The sequence below is a fragment of the Ovis aries genome, chromosome 17 (assembly GCF_016772045.2).
Source record: "Ovis aries strain OAR_USU_Benz2616 breed Rambouillet chromosome 17, ARS-UI_Ramb_v3.0, whole genome shotgun sequence".
Taxonomy (NCBI): Eukaryota; Metazoa; Chordata; class Mammalia; order Artiodactyla; family Bovidae; genus Ovis; species Ovis aries.
In genome coordinates this window covers 64,402,440-64,422,140 of record NC_056070.1, presented here as the reverse complement: position 1 = coordinate 64,422,140, position 19,701 = coordinate 64,402,440, and the positions used below count along the sequence as shown (strand labels likewise).

General features: G+C 44.7%; 1 protein-coding gene across 4 annotated transcripts in view; it reads right to left on the bottom strand.

Moving 5' to 3' along the window:
• CORO1C (coronin 1C) overlaps positions 1-19,701 on the bottom strand; it is a 79,440-nt gene that overhangs the window by 33,510 nt on the left and 26,229 nt on the right. For 3 of the 4 annotated variants that reach the window (XM_060400805.1, XM_027956653.3, XM_060400807.1), the window contains exon 2: positions 17,766-17,965. In XM_060400805.1, coding sequence (XP_060256788.1) covers positions 17,766-17,965 — 200 coding nt within the window. Of the gene's footprint in view, positions 1-17,765; positions 18,085-19,701 lie in introns of all 4 variants that reach the window. The other variant, XM_060400806.1, reaches the window with a different exon arrangement.

Genomic DNA, 19,701 nt, shown 5'->3' with positions numbered 1-19,701 from the left:
TCTACCTAAAGAAACTAAAGATCTATATATAGAAAACTATAAAACACTGATGAAAGAAATCAAAGATGACATAATAGATGGAGAAATATACCATGGTCATGGATCGGAAGAATCAATATAGTGAAAATGAGTATACTACCCAAAGCAATCTACAGATTCAATGCAATCCCTATCAAGCTACCAGCGATATTTTTCACAGAGCTAGAACAAATAATTTCACGATTTGTATGGAAATACAAAAAACCTCGAAGAGCCAAAGCAATCTTGAGAAAGAAGAATGGAACTGGAGGAATCAACCTGCCTGACTTCAGGCTCTACTACAAAACCACAGTCATTAAGACAGTATGGTACTGGCACAAAGACAGAAATATAGAACAATGGAACAAAACAGAAAGCCCAGAGATAAATCCACACACCTATGGACACCGTATCTTCGACAAAGGAGGCAAGAATATACAATGGATTAAAGACAACCTCTTTAACAAGTGGCGCTGGGAAAACTGGTCAACCACTTGTAAAAAAAATGAAACTAGAACACTTTCTAACACCATTCACAAAAAATAAACTCAAAATGGATTAAAGATCTAAACGTAAGACCAGAAACTATAAAACTCCTAGAGGAGAACACAGGCAAAACACTCTCAGACATAAGTCACAGCAGGATCCTCTATGATCCACCTCCCAGAATACTGGAAATAAAAGCAAAAATAAACAAACGGTACCTAATTAAAATTAAAAGCTTCTGCATAACAAAGGAAACTATAAGCAAGGTGAAAAGACAGCCTTCGGAATGGGAGAAAATAATAGCAAATGAAGCAACTGACAAACAACTAATCTCAAAAATATACAAACAACTTATGCAGCTCAATTCCAGAAAAATAAATGACCCAATCAAAAAATGGGCCAAAGAACTAAACAGATATCTCTCCAAAGAAGACATACGGATGGCTAACAAACACATGAAAAGATGCTCAACATCACTCATTATCAGAGAAATGCAAATCAAGACAATGAGGTACCATTTCACACCAGTCAGAATGGCTGCGATCCAAAAGTCTACAAGCAATAAATGCTGGAGAGGGTGTGGAGAAAAGGGAATCCTCTTACACTGTTGGTGGGAATGCAAACTAGTACAGCCACTATCGAGAACAGTGTGGAGATTCCTTAGAAAACCGGAAATAGAACTGCCTTATGACCCAGCAATCCCACTGCTGGGCATACACACTGAGGAAACCAGAATTAAAAGAGACACGTGTACCCCAATGTTCATCGCAGCACTGTTTATAATAGCCAGGACATGGAAGCAACCTAGATGTCCATCAGCAGACGAATGGATAAGAAAGCTGTGGTACATATACACAATGGAGTATTACTCAGCCATTAAAAAGAATACATTTGAATCAGTTCTAGTGAGGTGGATGAAACTGGAGTCGATTATACAGAGTGAAGTAAGCCAGAAAGAAAAACACCAATACAGTATACTAACACATATTTATGGAATTTAGAAAGATGGTAATGATAACCCTGTATGCGAGACAGCAAAGAGACACAGATGTATAGAACAGACTTTTGGACTCTGTGGGAAAGGGAGAAGGTGGGATGATTTGGGAGAATGGCATTGAAACATGTATACTATCATGTAAGAAATTAATCACCAGTCTAGGTTCGATACAGGATACAGGATGCTTGGGGCTGGTGCACTGGGATGACCCAGAGAGATGATATGGGGAGGGTGGTGGGAGGGGGGTTCAGGATTGGGAATTCAGGTACACGTGGCGGATTCATGTCAATGTATGGCAAAACCAATACAGTATTATAAGTAAAAAAAATAAAGTTTAAGTCACCTAGTAGAGTGATTGATATGTAGTGAATCACCATTAAATAAAATGGATAATATTAAAATAAAATGAAATAAGGTAATAATATTTGACCCCTATTAAAACTGGCAAGAATTTAGAAGTCTAAATACAAGTGCTAGCAAAGACGTTGGGAAAGGGGAGCTCATAAACCTGCACCCAGGAGAGTACCCTGCTGCGATTCCTTTGAGAGCAGCCTGGAAACAGCTGGAGTGGAAGATGCCCAGCCCTCAGCAGTACCACTTCTACATGGTCTGTCCCATATTTCGCACAAGAAGGGTATTCATGGCGGCACTGTTGGAAATAGTGAAAAAAGCAGAAGCAATTTAACTGTCCTTTGGTATAAGAATAAGTAAGCATCACTTACATAAAAGTTTAACATATAGAAAATAATAGTCTGTGTTATAGGTATATGTACATGGCAACCCACTCCAGTGTTCTTGCCTGGAGAATCCCAGGGACGGGGGAGCCTGGTGGGCTGCCGTCTATGGGGTCGCAGAGAGTCAGACACGACTGAAGCGACGCAGCAGCGGCAGAAGCAGTACATGTAATAAAAGTACAAACTTATGATACACAGCAACTTCGAGAAGATGATTCCTCTGGGGAAGAAAAAAAGATGAAAAGCAGAATGGTGTTTTAGCTACATCTGTTATGCTTTACTGTTTTTCAAAAACAGAGATGAAACAAACATGGCAAAATTTTAACATCTGTTTAATCTCGTGGGTGAGCACAGGAGTGTTCTATTATGTATGACTTGTTTCCTAGTTTTAAAAATAATTAAAATATAATAAAGTTGAGAAACACACTAATGCATTGCTATTAATTTACATTTAAAAAAAATGTTTAACTTTAGAAAATTTTTCTACCTGAATTGTTTTATTTGATCTCAGGGTCTCTGCATTCGGGGGCTCTCCCTAGCAAACCACTTGTGGCATTCTTAATGGTAGAGGACAGTCACTAAGCTCTCAAAAGCTAAGGACACCAAATATTTTTTTTCAATCTGGGCTAAGAAGAGCTTTTTCTTAGGTATACAGCAATCTTGAGGGGAATCTGGGAGTACATTAACGCTGTGCCGTGCGTGCTCAATTGCTCAGTCCTATCCAACTCTTTGCAACCCCATGAACTGTAGCCTACCAGGCTCCTCTGTCCATGGGGATTCTCCAGGCAAGAATACTAGAGTGGGCTGCCATGCCCTCCTCCAGGGGATCTTCCTGATCCAGGCACTGAACCCAGATCTCCTACATTGCAGGCTAACTCATTACTGGCTGAGCCACCAGGAAACTAATTGTTCTTATATACTCAGAAGCTTACTAAATGACTTTTCTTTTTTAGGTTAAAATTACATAATCCTGGCCAAAAGTTAATAAGGTACCTGAGAATAGTAAGAAGTAAGAAGCATTTCTGCATTCTCAACTCAGCTCCAACAAATCTACAGCATAAAAGTACTAACGGACCCAACATTTTCACAGGGACTTGGATGTCACTTAAAGGACAAGTGCCACTTATTTCCCTCCTTTCTATTAAAAAAAAAAAATCAGTAATAAAAATCACTAGTGCTTTCAGAAGACTTACATTCCATGCTAAGAACTGTATGAAGATCTTTTATCTGCATTATCACAACTACCTGCATGATACAGCAACTCTATTATTCCCATTTTCTAGATAAAAAAATAGCAACAGAGAAAGCCAAGAAGCACAGATCGAAAATATCACTGACAGTCCTACAAGGTTTCTACAGGGAAAGACAATTTCCACTTTGCCATGAGGTTGTGAAAAAGGCATGAGAGTAAAGTGGAAATTATTGGGAGCTGGTCATCAGAAACCCAAAGTTAATCAAAGATGATACCCTGCAAACAGCTGCTTCCTCTGGTATAACATCGCTCTAAATCCTTATAACAAATAAAGCAGGGAAAGTCACATCCTTCTGCAGCACGGCAGGAAGGGAATAGACTCAATGTCTGGTAGTGATAGAGGAACACGAGGCTGAACGTGTGAGAAACACTGCTGTTTTCAATGTGCACTGATGGTTTCACACGCAGGATGCTCTCCAAACACAGTCAAGCATCAGCCCTTGATTCCAAGGGCTTGCACATCCAAATAGTTTCTTACCCGCAATAAAATCAAACCCAAAGCACAACAACATATTTCACCCATGAGTATGTATCTTTAAAAGGGCGGAGCTGGGCAATTACAAACTGCTGAGAGCTCAAGTCCCTGGAAACCGAAGGAAACCATACAATAACGGCCTTATATGGTAAAGATGAGGGCATATCATTTAAGAAAGTCCTTCTGCGCCTGGACCTAATGAGAATGCACTTCTCATTCATAATCATGATACATCCTCATTTATCATCCAGTGAATAAACTGAGGAATCCATGTCTAATTCTAGATTGTGAAGGGCCATTCAGAAAGACATGACTGCAAGTCATGGTGACAACATGGCTTACCTGCACATCTAAGCAGCAAATTTAAATGAATGCAGAGGATGGAAGGAAGACTGACAAGAACTTAATAACTGCTTTTAAAGTATCGTCTCTGGCTAAACAGTGATTTAAGAACTACTCATCAATTTACCAAGGCTTATATATAGAATAATTTCATTTCCTAACAAATCAGTCCACTGTTTCATTAAGGATGCGTCACCTTAGTTACATCATCTAGAATATTACTACTTTGCTAGCATGGAATTCAAAGCTTAGCTGAGACTAGCCAGTCAGATATAAATTTCTTGCTTTGAATAATTATTTAAATATACTGATTATTTACTAGTTATCCCCATCACATGCCATAGAACAACTTCTACTGTACCTCTCCAGCTAAAACTCCAAGTGATGAGAATTACTAGCAAGTCAACTCAAGTGGAGAAAATGACCAACACCAAGGTTCCCAAAGGCTCTGGCTCAGACCCCACGCCTACACTTGTGGGACGTATCAGTGAAACAGGTCAGAGCACTGGCTTACAGACTATTATTACCTAAAGGACTCAGTGGCCTGCCGGAGACCCAGCAATATGAGCCCAGGGTAAAATGGCTCCCCGAAGTGCGTGTGCGGCTGGCACCAGGGACAGCTGGGACAGCAGTTTCCACGTGGCAGCCCAGGCTGAGGCTGACAGTTCCGACAGGTTCCAGCCAGCACTCCTGGTAGCTGAGAACCACCAGGACACTGGCGCTGTCATTTACTCTGGGTTTGGGAAAAGTCCTCAAATATTTCAAAGTGGCTACAAGCCTCAGCACAGCTCCTGGAGACTGATGCTTCACTAAACCCAGAGTTTGGGAACACTTTCCTCCCATAGGCTTTCTTGTCTCTTTTGGGGGGGTGGTGAACAATCAAAATTTAAGCATTAGTAAATATATCTTTGTAAAACTGCTCTAGGAAGGAATGCAATTTTAAATAAGTTGGCAAAAACATTCCTCCTTAGGCATAGCAAGTTCCACACAACTCTTCAAAATATTTCTAATTGCAAAGGTATTTCCCATTAGCTTGAATAGGAAACCACAACTGCTTCCACTTACATCTAACAGTGTGTCTTACTTATGTGTCATAGAGTGGAGTGTTAGTTGCTCAGTCATGTCCAACTCTTTGCAACCCCACGGTCTGTGGCCTGCCAGGCTCCTCCGTTCGTGGGATTCCCCAGGCAAGAGTACTGGAATGGATCGCCATTCCCTTCTCCAGAGGATCTTCCCGACCTTACCTGTCATATCTCCTTTCAAAAAAGAATCCATGTTTAGGAAGTGCACTCATCACCTTCACTGAAGACACTACCATGCAATCAAAGCACTTCTGATACATACGAAAGTCTTGTCACAGACGCTTCTATAAAGGAGTTCCATTCTGGGAGGTATTTTCAAGGAAGCTAATGGTGTATTTTACAGGTGCAGACATTTCACTCTCCCGAAGTCTCAAAATACAACTCTGGAACGCTTCCATAAGACTGCTGCATTAATCATTTAGGATGACTTTCTTCATTTAAGACAGACCACCTGACATGGTAACTGCTTTCAATCCACACATTAGCTTGCTCAATATTAAATTGAAGATGCTACCAAACTGGTGCCAAGGAGGCTCAATCTAATAATTACTGGTTACTTCTAAAAGCGACCTTCGGTAAAAGCCACACAACACTTTACCTGGCAGGCTTATTCTTTCTCACAACCAACATGTTTCTGTAAAGTTTAAAAAACAAAACAAAACTCCCATGGTGTCAAAAAGTGACACATGTTAGTTCCATCATTCAAATCAGATATTCCCTTTTAAGATGCTGAGGGTATTCCACACACTATGTCCTAGTCTACACTCTGGATTCAGTCAGACATGCAAGCTGTTCCGGGTGGGTTCTGCCTGCTTCCTCGGCAGTCTCCCTCAGTCAGTCCAGTACAGGCAGCTCCCACGACTTCCCTCCAAACTTCTCATCAGCAGTCTTCTTATAATTCAGCCATTTTATAATCCATTATGATAATCTGAGTTTATTATCTGGACTGGTTACACCATTCTCAGATGTAAGGCCCAAACAGCTTCCCCCCATACCCTGGCTCAAGGAACAAAGATTTTTCCAAACTGTTCATCCGTACTTTATATTCATACAGGTTTTCATTTTAGGGAAAAAGGCTGATCAAAATCACTTGACGTGTCCAAAGTTCAGTAACTATCATACTGTTGATACATCAGAAGATCTTTTCAGAGGCACGGATCGTCTCTCACCACCAGCCTTGGAATAATTCCCTCAAAGCTCATTCTCTGCAAGGAGAATGGTAAGTCAAACATGTGCTTGGACGCAAATGAAAAGTTTGCAGAGCCTGGGCATAAGGCCTCCATTCACACTGTGCAGAGTTCAAAGGAGTCAAAAAAGGGTAACTATTGAAGTGGGTTTTTCTTCTTTTTTTCAACTTCCTTTTTCTTCGAGCAGTATTATTTATGTGGATATGCGTTCTATTGAAATCTCTTCAGGCCCTGCTCCTCCACAGGAAGCAGCTACAGTGACTGGGGGGGGGGGGGGGCGGGGGGTGGTGCAGGGGAGAGTGGTCCATGGGGCGAGGCTGGGCGCCTAGCAGCTGACTGGGAAGACCAATGCACACCACACAGGGCCTGCAGACAGGCGGTGACCAAGAGTGACAGCTCCTTCATGGCCCAGGAATGGAACATTCTGAGGAGGTTTTACCTTAAGGGAACCAGAAACGCTAACCTTAAGGTGGAGCTGAGAGGAGGGGCTCAGGAAGAGCACACACAGATTGGGTTACCGGGCGCTGGAAAGTAAGCCGGCCATCACAGCCGCCAGGCATGGTGTGGGAGCCCTCACCTGCCTATGAGCAAAAAGGAACAGTCTCTATGGGCACAAGTGAAAATGCCAAGCAAACCATTCTGGCACTGCATGTCCTCTTTAAAAACTGGGTTGAAGAGAGAGGAGACCATTTTAAAAGTCCATGAAGAATCTGGGAGCAGTTATTGTAAAACTATGGCTATTTTATCATCCGAAAGCAGAAAGGTGGAAGAGCTGGCACGTCCTGGCTCAGCCACGCCTAAATATACGACAGCAAACGGAGAGGCCTATCTCTTAACTGCTCGACGCAACAGAAGATTCATAAAGCGAAACTCATCACTGCAGACAGATAATTCCATATGCCACCTCTGGTCTGAGAACAAAGAAAAACTAGGAACCCATGACGAAGCAGAAATGAGTCAAAACACAGTTCAGCTTGAAAGGAAAAGCTGGAGAGCAAAAGAGCCATCAATGTAAGAGCAACTACAGGAAACTAAAACAAAGTATTCAATACCCACTCAGAAAGGACAGGAACTGGTTGCCGAACCCCTGTCCTGAGTGTCATCTCCCTGACCCTGGGGGTTCCTCCCACAGGACCCTCCATGAATGAGGAAAAGCCCCAGAACCACCCCTTCCAATCCCAGCTCTGCACTGGTTTACCCACAGGCCTTAGAGCAGAAACCCACCCTTCCTTGAAGTGGGGATGAAAACCAGAAAAATATCACAGCTCTTTTTTTTCCTTTCTTTCTTTAGGCAAATGCTTTGGGCGGCATGGCCAAGGCAGCTGACATCTTGCAGTGGTTGTAAACAAGCAGGAGCACCAGAGCAGAGACCCAATTCAGTAGCCTGTATCATTTACTCCCGACTTATAGCTCAGCCAGAAAGGAAACCCAAGTCCCTGCTCCTCTGAGAAGGCCAACACGTGCTCATCACTGCCCTCAGGCTCAGCCTGGACTCAGCTCAGGTCCCACCCCCAGTCAGCGCGGAATTCAACTTGGCGCGAGCAGAATGTCTACTACATATGGTTACAAAGAGGCTTCTGGACAAGCAGGGATGGCAGGAATGTGTCTACGGCACCTGGAGTCTATTTCAGTAGCGTAATTGGTATGTAGAAACCTGCTCCTCACTGTGTGCCCGACGTGGGGTCATCATCACGTTTATACACAGAGGCTTCTGCCAGCAGCACTGCCTGTGTGCTCAGCCCGGGCTCACATGCTCCAGAAAACCAGGAAAGAGTTAAATGTTCTTTGCACTTGACTCAGTGGCTTCCCCTCACCACAGACTCCCAGATCCCACCATTCTCCAAGCCCGCTGCGCAGCCAATCAAAGCAAAGGAAGGAAACGATGCTGGCCGGCTGACAGCCCCAGAGCTCTGATGGCCATATATGGTAAAAACCACTGTCAGAGCCTGTCAGGCCTGCGGGCCGGCTGCTGTGGACATATCAGTGAACTGCAGCAGCGCCAGAGGCCAGCCAAGGAAACGCACAAAGGACAGGCTGCCTGCTCATCTCCAGGGGAGGGTGGAGGATGAGGGCCGGCGTGGGGGTGGGGGGTGCGGCGTCATCTGCCAGGGCATACGCTGAGACATAGCCACTTGCTGTAATCAAAAATAGCCCCCGGGTACACGGTGAGGTTTCTTCTGCCAGGACTTTGTGCTCCATTGTTAATAACTGGGGGTGAGGAGGGTGTCCCCCCTGGCCCCCCAACAGTCACTGGGAGAAAATGCAAAGGTCCTTCTGTGGCGCTTCATGTGGTAATGAGGCCGTGCGGCGCTCGGGACACAGTTTGGAAGTCATTGTTCTGCACCTGGTGCCTGCCGCCGCCACCGCCACCGCCACTGCTGGCCCCCACCCCCTGGCCCTTCACAGTTGTCCGTACCATCAACGGTTAAGGTGCTCAGGGCAGGAGGCAGCATCTACTTCAGGAGGCAGTGAATGGGCATCCCAGGACACATCAGGACACTGGCCCTGCGTAAATGCTCTGGCCCGTCATACCAAAGCTACCCTGTGCCAAATGTCCACATCTGTACAAAGGGCTACCGGCATCACCAGCCCTCTCCAAAACGGGGCACCGCTATTTGTGGGGATGGAAATTGCCTGTCAGCGGCGTACAGTCAGGGTGAGTCGCAGCCAATGCAAATCCAGCAGGTGCTGGCAGTGACTGAGGGTCACAGAGAAAAGCGCCATCGGGAGACTGCCGTTCCTTTTGAACTAGTCCATGAAAGAAGGCACTTATCAGCACGACGCCTGGCACTTAAAGGAAGCCTTCAATGATGTGAGCTTGCTGCGACTCCGTCACAGCCGCTGTCTGCGCGCAAAGCACGGTGGAGACCAAGCACTTTCTAAACCTCGAGACAATTCTCAAGCTGCCGGAATCGGAGCCCTGACAGGCTAGTGTTTTTTGTTATTAAGCCTTCCAACCCCAGAGAAAGAATGCAAAGGATTAAGTGTCAATTAGGCCATGGTTTCTATTTTTTTTACATCTTTCACCCTCAGTGGAAAAAATAAATGTTAATCAAAAATATACATGTACAAATCAAATAGAGACTCAAAGTTCTAATCCATGGAAGAACTCAGAGCTCTGGGCAGTCACTCGGTCTGAGTTTCAATTTTTGCAACTGTAGAACAGGTGTATGACAGCAACCCTGCTGTACGCAAAAACTAAGACATGATGTATGAATGGGACCCGCCAAGCACATTCTTGATGCCGTGAATATGACATGAAGTCACCACCACTTTCTGAAGCTGAAACAGTGCAAAGATGCTATATGGATCCAGTTTTAACAATAATCCTAAAATGCAGAGCAATGCTTGCTCTGGTTTTCCCCATATAATGGTGAAGGAAAATTCCACTTCTGCACTATTTACACTGGAAGTGAAGGAAAAAATGGCCCAAAAGTATGAGATTTTTCTACCAAAAGGCTGTTCTACAGCTCCTCCTAATTCCCCCCTAATCAAACATTCCATTTCTCCAATATTAGAAAAGGTCTTCCCAATGCAGGGAGGAGGGACAGGGCTCTCCCTGGTTCTCTGCCCTCCTGGGGACAGGCCCCTCTTCTCACTCATGAATTTAGTGAGTTGGCTGGGCTCCTCTTCTGTTTCACCTCTGGCTCCCATGCTCAGGAGAAACCCAACTTCCAGTATTCTATCCTGGAAGACTTTATTTTCACAGACTGTATATATTCTCTGTGACATCTTCCTTGACTTCTGAGGCTCAGTGAGAACTCATTTCCCATAGCTGTGTCAAGAGCCCTTTAGGCACAAACATATCTCCCCATTGCAGGGATCAGTGTCAACTGTTGGCAAAACCTTTTTAAGAGCAAGAATCCAACACATGTTCTGGCAGAGCAGGTGCTCAAATGTCTCATAAATAAGCATGTGAATGAATTAATGTAATTTTTCTAAAGTACTGAATTAGCTTTCATTAAAGTTTAAACAATTAGCTCTTCGTATACACTTTGGTAATATTAATGATAACGCTTTTTAAAAATAATATTTACATGTAATAAATTCATTATAAAACATTTTGAAAGAAGTACAGATAATTATAAAGAAGAAGATAAAAATCACCTTTAGTCCCACCATCTATGTTAACATTACAGTTTTCTCCCAAAATTAATAACATAATCTGAAGTTACACCTAAGGCAGACTATAACCTTATGACACATTTTTGGGTTATGACAAAATCACAGAACACAGGATAAAAGTATCTTGCCATCTAACATAAACTTCTCTTGCTACTGTACACAATCCCTCGATATTCACTTAAGATTTATTAAAGAATCCTATATATCTATATGTATTTATCTACATAGATTTTTTTTTAAAGGAGAGGTAGAAAGAGTATCTAAAATTACCCAAAAGGCCTTTGAGCCTCATAAGAGACATGGGTTTGATGGCTGGGTTGGGAAGATCCCCGGAGGAGGGCATGGCAACCCCCGCCACTATTCCTGCTTGGAGAAACCCCACGGACAGAGAAGCCTGGCAGGCTACAGGCCATAGAGTCACAAAGGGTCAGACACAACTGAAGTGACTGAGCATGCACGCAAAGGACCATCTTGAGTTATTTATTTACCCATTGTGTGATCTAACATTATGAGTCAAGTAAGCATCATATTCTGAGAATACAAGCTGATCCTTGAACAACATGGGTTTAAACTAGGCAGGTCCACTTAGGATGCTGATTTTTTTCAATGAATATGCACTACAAGATCCACAGTTGGTTGAATCCACAGATGCAGAACCATGAATACAGAGGACCAGCTGTAACCTTAAATGTGTATTTTCAGCTGCCTGGGGGTCTGTGCCTGTAACCCTAGTTGTTCAAGTGTCAACTGTACAGTGTTTTAGTTATCACTACTGCTCAAGTGTTGTTGCTCAGTCACTCGGCTGTGTCCAGGTCTTTGCGATCCCATGCACTACAGCATGTTAGGCTTCCCTGTCCTTCACTACCTCCCGGGGTTTGCTCAAACTCATGTCCATTGAGTCGACAATGCCATCCACTCATCTCATCTTCTGCAGCTCCCTTCTCCTCCTGCCCTCAATCTTCCCAAGCATTAGGTCTTTTCCAATAAGTTGGCTCTTCATATTAAGTGGCCAAGGTATTGCTGCTTCAGTTTCAGCATCAGTCCTTCCAATGAATATTCTGGGTTGATTTCCTTTAGAACTGTCTGGTTTGATCTTGTTGGCCAAGTGTCTTTGACTGCTTAATGAGTCATCCTAAAATTTAGCTACTTAAAACAATAAATATTTCTCATCTCACAAAGTTTCTGTGGGGTCAGGAGTGCAAAAGCAGCTTATCTGGGTGGTTCCAGCTGGTTTTCATAAGGGTTTTCATAAGCCAAGGTGTCAGCCAGGGCTGCAGGGATCCACCTTCAAGATGGCACATTCACGAGGTTGGTAAGTCAGTGCTGGCCACTGGCAGGTGGTCCCAAGGACCTCTCCATAAAGCTAACTGAGGGTCTTTACAACATAGCAGCTCCAAAAGAAACAAAGTGGAAGTCAATATGCTTTTAAGACCTAGTCTCGGAAGCCACACTCCATTGATTCCTCCATATCCTAGCGGCGACAAAGGTCACTTCCATTTAATGTGGGAGGAAACCGCCTGACGGCGTGACACGAGGAGGTGAGGACCACTGGCGGCCACTCTGGAGGCTGCTGCCACAGTGGGTAAAGTGAGACGATGGAGAGCCCTGCCACACAGACAGCCATCCAGCTTACACACCATCCCCATCACCCTCCCTTTATCTGTTAGCTGGCTAAAAGTATAGTTACCTGACAATGTGAGGATGCAGCCTGAGACAGCAGCTAAGGAAATCCAAAGTGTGATTTCCACTGTCTCAGTGAATCAGAGGTAAACTCTGAGCTGGATACTAAATGTCAAGCAGCAGCACTTAGAATACTGACTACAATGAATCAAGATTTCTTCCTCAACAAATTTCTTCTTCAACAAATATGACAGAAAAGTACTCTAAAGCAGCCCTTGCCAACCTGAGTTCATGGAAGAATTCAGTCCTAACGCCCTACGGCAGCTACTTATGTAGTGGATTAATTTCTTTCCTATGCATCTACAAGGCTTAGCAATGTCCATTCCTTGAGAGAACTAAGAATATATTCACTGAGATGATTTCTGTAGGGCTGAATTCTTTCACAAAACTCTAGTTGTAAAGGGCTACAAATGAGTTGGAAAGATAGTTCACGGACATAAATAAAGCAAGATCCCAAAGATTCCCACAAAATATATGGGAGAAACATACCGATGTATAAGAAGGCAGCACACAGCTACACCAGAGGAGCAAGAGGAGAAAGGAGACAGAGGCCCAGAAGGTTAGCAAAGACTGAGCCACATCCACCCTGGCATGGCCAAGAGCACACCTGCTCTCCAAGGCAATTGCTGGGAAGAAGAAATCAGCAATCATGTCAATCCTCCCAAGTAAGAACTGTCCAGGGAGGAAGGAAGACAGGAGCCCTCCACTTTGCATCCTACACCCAAGTGGATAAGAGATCACGAGCAAAGAAGTCTAACCAACTTCCTCAACCCCTGTTTAGGTTAGAATTTCCAGGTTCTCTGTGATCGGCAGCTTTAGTGTGTGTGTGTGTACATACGCGCATGCACACACCTACCCACAAACACTGCCGTGCTCATGGAAGCCACACTGGCTCACAAGAGGGAAGGCAATGCCTCCGTCCCATGTCCTGAGTGTGGCTCCCACACTCAGGAAGGCTTGCTCAGGCCCACGTGGTAGAGCGCACAGCGGGCCAGACTTTTATGCTTCTGACATGGCAGCTTGTGCAGTTGTGGGGAAAAAACCCCCACGGCCAAAACCACAGAGCCAACTTCTGTTCGGCAAGAATGCTATTATTCATCCTCTGAAAGACCAAAGAACAAGAACATGTACTAGGCCACACCTTGAGAAGTCATGACAGGACAGCATGCCGCAGCTTGATGGAACCATTAGGAAGAAACCCTGAATCACGTGTGCTAATCTAAATTGCCCCACCTCAGGGCTCAGTACTTTCTACATTCCCCCGGCAGTGAGTGACCCCTTAAAATCCTATAAAATCTTCTGGATAAAAACCTCATAAACCAATACACTTAAATAAACACATTCATTCCTAAGCTTACCTCTTGCTGTGTACAGATCAATGTATTTGTCTCTAATACTCTTTCCATTTTTAAAGTCCTGGAAGACAGAGACCATGATTCTCCTAGACTCTAACCACAAGCCTCATGAGGCTACAATAAGTCCCAGTACACCAGTTAGTGTACTGCTGACACTAACTTTGAAGAGAAACTCACAGGGACCATGTTTTAAAATGGGGAGCCTTTCAGAAAGAGTCACAATACATCTTAAGATCAATACACACGTATTCAATATTAATATGGACAGAAAACCCCCCAAACACTGCCAAAACCAGCCTGGCTGACTATAACCAGGGGTAAAAACTGCAGCGGCAGAGGTCATGGGGGGAGGACGTGGCGGGTGGGGAGCAGGGGGCGACACACATTACCAGAAATCTCTGAGATAGTTATTTAAAAGCATACGCATCTCCTTAGGTTCATGTTTAGAGAAATCCTAGACTGCCATCCTCACACACAGGAGTCCAACACACACCCAGAGCATCATTTCCTGCAATCTTCATTTCAAGCATCGCTTCATATTACATGTGGGAATTTGGTTTTCCCTTCCCTTTAAACAAAAGCAGCACCTCGTTATAAAACTTTTTCAAAGTTGCCAAGACACTGAAGTCGCAGGACCTCTTTTCCAGGGCAGAATCCTGTTCAGGATCAAGGGTTCAACATGCACTCAGGGTCCTGAGTGTTTTCCTCCTTCAAGGCTGCCCTTCTAAAGGGGAGACAAACATCTCAGCACCAGCAATCTCCAGGGGAGTGGGGGGAGGGTGGAAGGAAACTGACCACAACAAAAGGTAGACACAGCACTCCTGGAGGACAGAGATTACAGACGATCAGACCAACTGATCACATGCACATCTAACCAACTGTGCACATCCAACAATGAACCATCACTGTGAAAACGTAAAACTTATGATCCTCATTCAAATATATACTATTAAACCAAAATTAAAAGGAAACAGATATCCGGGGGCAGTTGGCCCTACAAAGCCTGCAGAAATGTAGGTTTCCTGACAATGTGGAACAGAGTTCTATTTTCTAAAAGCACGGGTAGTAAGTAGTTAAGGGACAGGGTCTTAGGAAGAAAAGAAAGGGGAGTGTTACCTGACACTCCAGGGCTCTGGGCTAGACCCTGCCATCCTAGGAGAGCCTTTCAAGAGCTCCTGAGACACAGGACTGTCTACAGGGGCCAAGGATTACTTTTCTTTGCTTGGCTCAGCCTTGCCTTTGGTGGAAAAGCAACCAGGAGTAAACAGGCACCTACTTCGCAAAGTTACGTGTTGGCACTAAGGAGGGAAAAAAGGAACAACAGCATTTCCCTTGCTGACTCCTGGGTAGCCAAATGAGAAAGCATATTAACACTGAGTGCCACGGGAGACAGGAAATACTTCCGAGATCATCTGGAACTGCCAAAGCAGAAAGGCGCTTTCATATAATACAGAGCCTTTCACGTTCCAGACAGAGAAACGGGAGAGAAGGACAGAGTGAGGAATCCAGGCCCCACCAGAAGTCAGTGACCGAGCCAGCACTGAGTGCCCGGCTCCTGCCTCCTGGGCCTGTGTTCCTTCCTCAACACCACGCTGATCCTAAGGGCGCAACACACATGCTTTAATACACAAAAACCCCAGAGTATGTGTGAACCCACTGATTATAAAATGTGATAGCCCCAAGTACTGGCTTTATTTCCAATGGGTGTCACTGGGCTTAGTTCATGCCAATGTCACCTCCTCCAACACAAATTAATATTTAAGGACCAAAGCCACACAGAATGCTATTACAAGCCTGGGAAAGACAGGCCCTGGAGGCGCCTCCAAAACCACCACTTTGCTCAAACATGATAATTTCTGAAGCAACTTATTCTATCCTAATTCCTATACAGTTGCTTAAAGAACAAAATGGTAAAATCTACTTATTGACCACTTCATGTTAAAAACCAAAGCACCGGATCCAGCTGGCTTTGGACCTGCACACGAGTCTCCCTTACACGGTATAAGCAGAACCCTAAGCTTCCCATGGTTGGTGAAAGCTAAGGTGGACTCACAAAGCCTTCTGTGGATGTGGGACTTGAAGAGAACTGTCTGAACTCAGGGGAAGATTAGCCACTTGGAAGTTGATTTTGGGTTTCTTAATTGGCTTGTTCCATTTCTTTGAAGCCAAAAAAACCCCACCAAAGTCTTAAATTTATCCTCTTGAACTCAAAAGAGATCGCGGTGCCTCAGAGCCTGATCTTGGTTAACGAGCTGAGGTGTCTTCTTAGCTAGCCACCATTAAGACACCACTGAAAGTCAAGTTTTCAAGTGCTCCTTGCTCTTGGTAGACAAATCAACTAAGAAGTCGTGGCAATCAAATGCACTACTGGCATCAGATTCCAAATCCCACTCCAAAATCAGGTAAGTACAGTTGTAACAGTGTAATGTATTATTCTGCTGGGAAAGATTGAAGGCAGAAGGAGAAAGGGATGACAGAGGATGAGATGGTCGGATGGCATCACCGACTTCAATGGACACAAGCTTGAGCAAGCTCCAGGAGTTGGTGATGGACTGGGAAGCCTGACGTGCTGCAGTCGATGGGGTCGCAAAGAGGCAGACACGACTGAGTGGCTGAACTGAAATGAATGAATTATTCACCACCAAAGCAGATGTCTTCTCCACAAAAGTGAAAGTATCTGAGTACAAAATTTAATTTCAATTTAACGAAAAGAGTCTTCTTTAAAAAATGATAGACAACTTTGCCAATAAGAAAGTACATTTGGAGACATATATCAGATTTGTTCCCCAAAGGCATCCATGTCCTGTTTCTGTAGTGAGATGGTTCTGTTGTATAATACCACATCAATCCAGTCACCGAGGTGCAGATCAGATGCTAAAATAAAACAAGTTTAGTCACGAGCATCTGAGAGAATGAAAAGTCAAAAAAAACTGGAAGCTTTCCCAGCAAAAGTCTTCCTAAGAAAAAAACACCAAAATACAATGGGAAACAAACTTTGACAGAAATTTACGGACCGTAACCATTTCAGAATCACACGGCCCATCATGAGGAGACACGCCCCTAACGGGCATGGCTCGGGCTCAGGGAGACCCACTGTTCCCAGCAGAGTGGAAACAGCTGTGACGTGACCCAGACTCTGCGTCCTTATCATGAGGGCTCAGGACTCACCAAACCTATTTTCCTCCCAAAAGCTAATCAGAAAATGACTCTTTCCAGGCTCTCCCTTCAGTGTTTCCCGCCTGTGCACCCCCCCATTATTTGCAATTCTGGGATTTCCTGTTAAAGCTCACACAGACCTCATCTACAATTTTCAAGAACAGTCAGAAAGTTACAAACCGCCTATCTGCTCCCGCATATTGGAGAGGGTTCTCTGGAAGGATGAAGTCAGAAGGGAGAACTAGGAAGCCCAGCAGGCTGAAAATCACACGGAACCACTTTCAGTAGAGAGCCTTTATTTCTACCACTTGTGAACGCTGTTTAGATCCTATGCTGAAACTTACTACTGCACAGACTTGCAATGTGCATTGTCTGGGGACATTTTCTCGGGCTCTCATCGCACTTACCATTCAAAAACAAAACAAAACCAAGAAGTCTCAGTCCTCATGATCACTCACACATACACACATACACACGAGTTTCTTATATATCTTTTACAATTTCTGCCCATTTAAAAACATTACTGCTTTTAAAGTTGCACTTTGGGAATCTTTTAAGGCAAGCGGATGATTACTAACCAAATCATTAAGTCCCTGTGCCTCTCCACGCTCACAGCATCACCGTAAGAATCTTTCCTATCCATAGAGAGCACGTCCAGAACAGAGTTCACCATTCTGTTTAATGATTCTCTGTCAGAGAAAAACTGATGTGGTTAGTAAAGCGTGTGGAACTTAACCTCAACTACATCAGAGTCTAATGGTCCCAGAAATCACACAATGCTTAGTGAACTATCCGTCTCCAAAATCAATCCATTACAGGCTAAAGAGAGATTACTGGAGGGTGTCATCTCACAGGATGGAAAGTCAGATGACTTACCTTGTGCAAAGGGAGTACAAGGAACGCTCCTCCCCCACTCGCTTCTATGATTATGGCAACGAATCTGGGATTGACAGCGCAAAAGGAACTGTCCCAGGTCACTCGAGAAACCCGGATGTCATCATAACACTGGTCATTTTTCACTGCTTGTCCAAATACATGCCGAAACTTGCTCTGTCGTACCACTCGCCTCATCGTGTCTGTGGGAGGACAAAAAGTAAGTTAAAATCATGCCCCTGAGAGAAAATTTACTTTTAGAAATAAAGAGCTCCAAGTCAGGAGAAAAAAAAAAAAAAAACAGAACAGTATAGCATTTTGTCTGCTCTCCTAAATGGTGGCCAAATGGCAAACCCAAATTTCCTTTAGCAGCACGTACTCAGAGAAAACTGCAAAATGCGTCAGGGAAAAAATTACAAAGAAATGAAAAATTCCAAATTCGAGATCCAGAAACAGCTCATTAGTTTTAATTTTAAGAGAAAGATCAAGGTAAAGAATGAAGGAAATTAGCCTTTCAGGGCTGGGTGGGACTGGAAAGACAATCCACTATGATCCCCACCCCTTTATAGATAAGGAAAACTCCAAAGTGAAGTCATTTGGTTGATTTGAAGCTGAGGAATCCCCTCCTCCCCCAAATTATGATACTGTGGCTTTTTCCTCAGTCTGCCAAGGTAATTTTTCCATTTTTAAGCATTTTCCCCAGACATCAGCACTCTGCCATCTGAGAACAGTGTCTGCTCACGAATGTTTCCACAAGACCAGCTACGAGCAGTGGAGAATTCACAAATAAACCGCCCTTGCCTTCAAGAGGCTTCCAACACAAGCAGAACAATCAGAGCAACTAAGAACCACATCTCTGGTGCTGTTACCTGGAGTCTGACTACTTGTGCTATCATGGGGCCAAAACCAGGTTGAGGAAGAGAAAAAGCAAGGCAAAAGCTTTCATGAAAAGTGGAGATGAATTGGATGACAAGAGGGGTGCCGCTAGCACACCAGATTGATTAGGCAGAAAGGGGCCGGGCTACGAAGCTGCCATGATGGAGAAAGGCCTGGGGTCATCGTGCCAGCAGCCGTGAGCAGAGGGAAAGAAAAACTCAGGGAGGGGAAAGGAAACCAGTATGTCAGAGCTGACCACTCAGCACAGCCAATTCCCAAGGAGCCCAGAGGACCTGGGGACAGGAAGGGACACCAAGCCGGTATTCCCGGGCTTCCTCAGGGGTCATTTCAGACCCCAAATTCCACTGGGTTGTCCAACCCTGAAAGCGGTCAGGCTTGAGGAGCAGCAGGCCCCGCCTGACTGAGGCCTCCTGGGCTGCACCGCACTGTCGTTTTCCTGTCCGTTAACACAGGACATTCCATTCGTGCTGGCCAGGGAGGAAGGAGCCCCCGGAAAACGCAAGTGACGATGGAACACAGGCAAACCTTCACAACTCAGCTGAACACTGGTCCCCCTGTCCCCAAGGACAGAAGAGGGCAAATAATACCTGTCCACGCGTGCCAAATGGGACACATGTGGAGCAGCCGCTAATTACCACCAGCCCCCACCCTTGAATTCCCTTCCTCATGGCTCTGGGCCCACTGCTAAGTGCAGAAGCCCAGGGCATGTGGCTGGGCTGAGGCAACAAAGCCTTGGCAGGCTGCTGAGCACCCGTGTTCCTCAGAGCAGCTGCTGCCAGACCTTCCCAGCTGACCAGGAAGAGCAGATGCCGAAAGCCCTCGGTGAGGAGACGGTAAATTATTTCCTCCCACTTGGCCAGGGCCCTCCATCCATGCAACAGAATGAATTCATCTCAAGCTGGAGAAGACAAGACAGCTTCCACAAGGTGGTGAAACCTAAAGAAAAGCACATCCATACAAAAACCGACGTACAGTCAGCCTGTCTCAGGGTCCGCTTCCCTCCCCGACCACCTCCACAAGCCGCAGAAGCCGGAACCCCCGC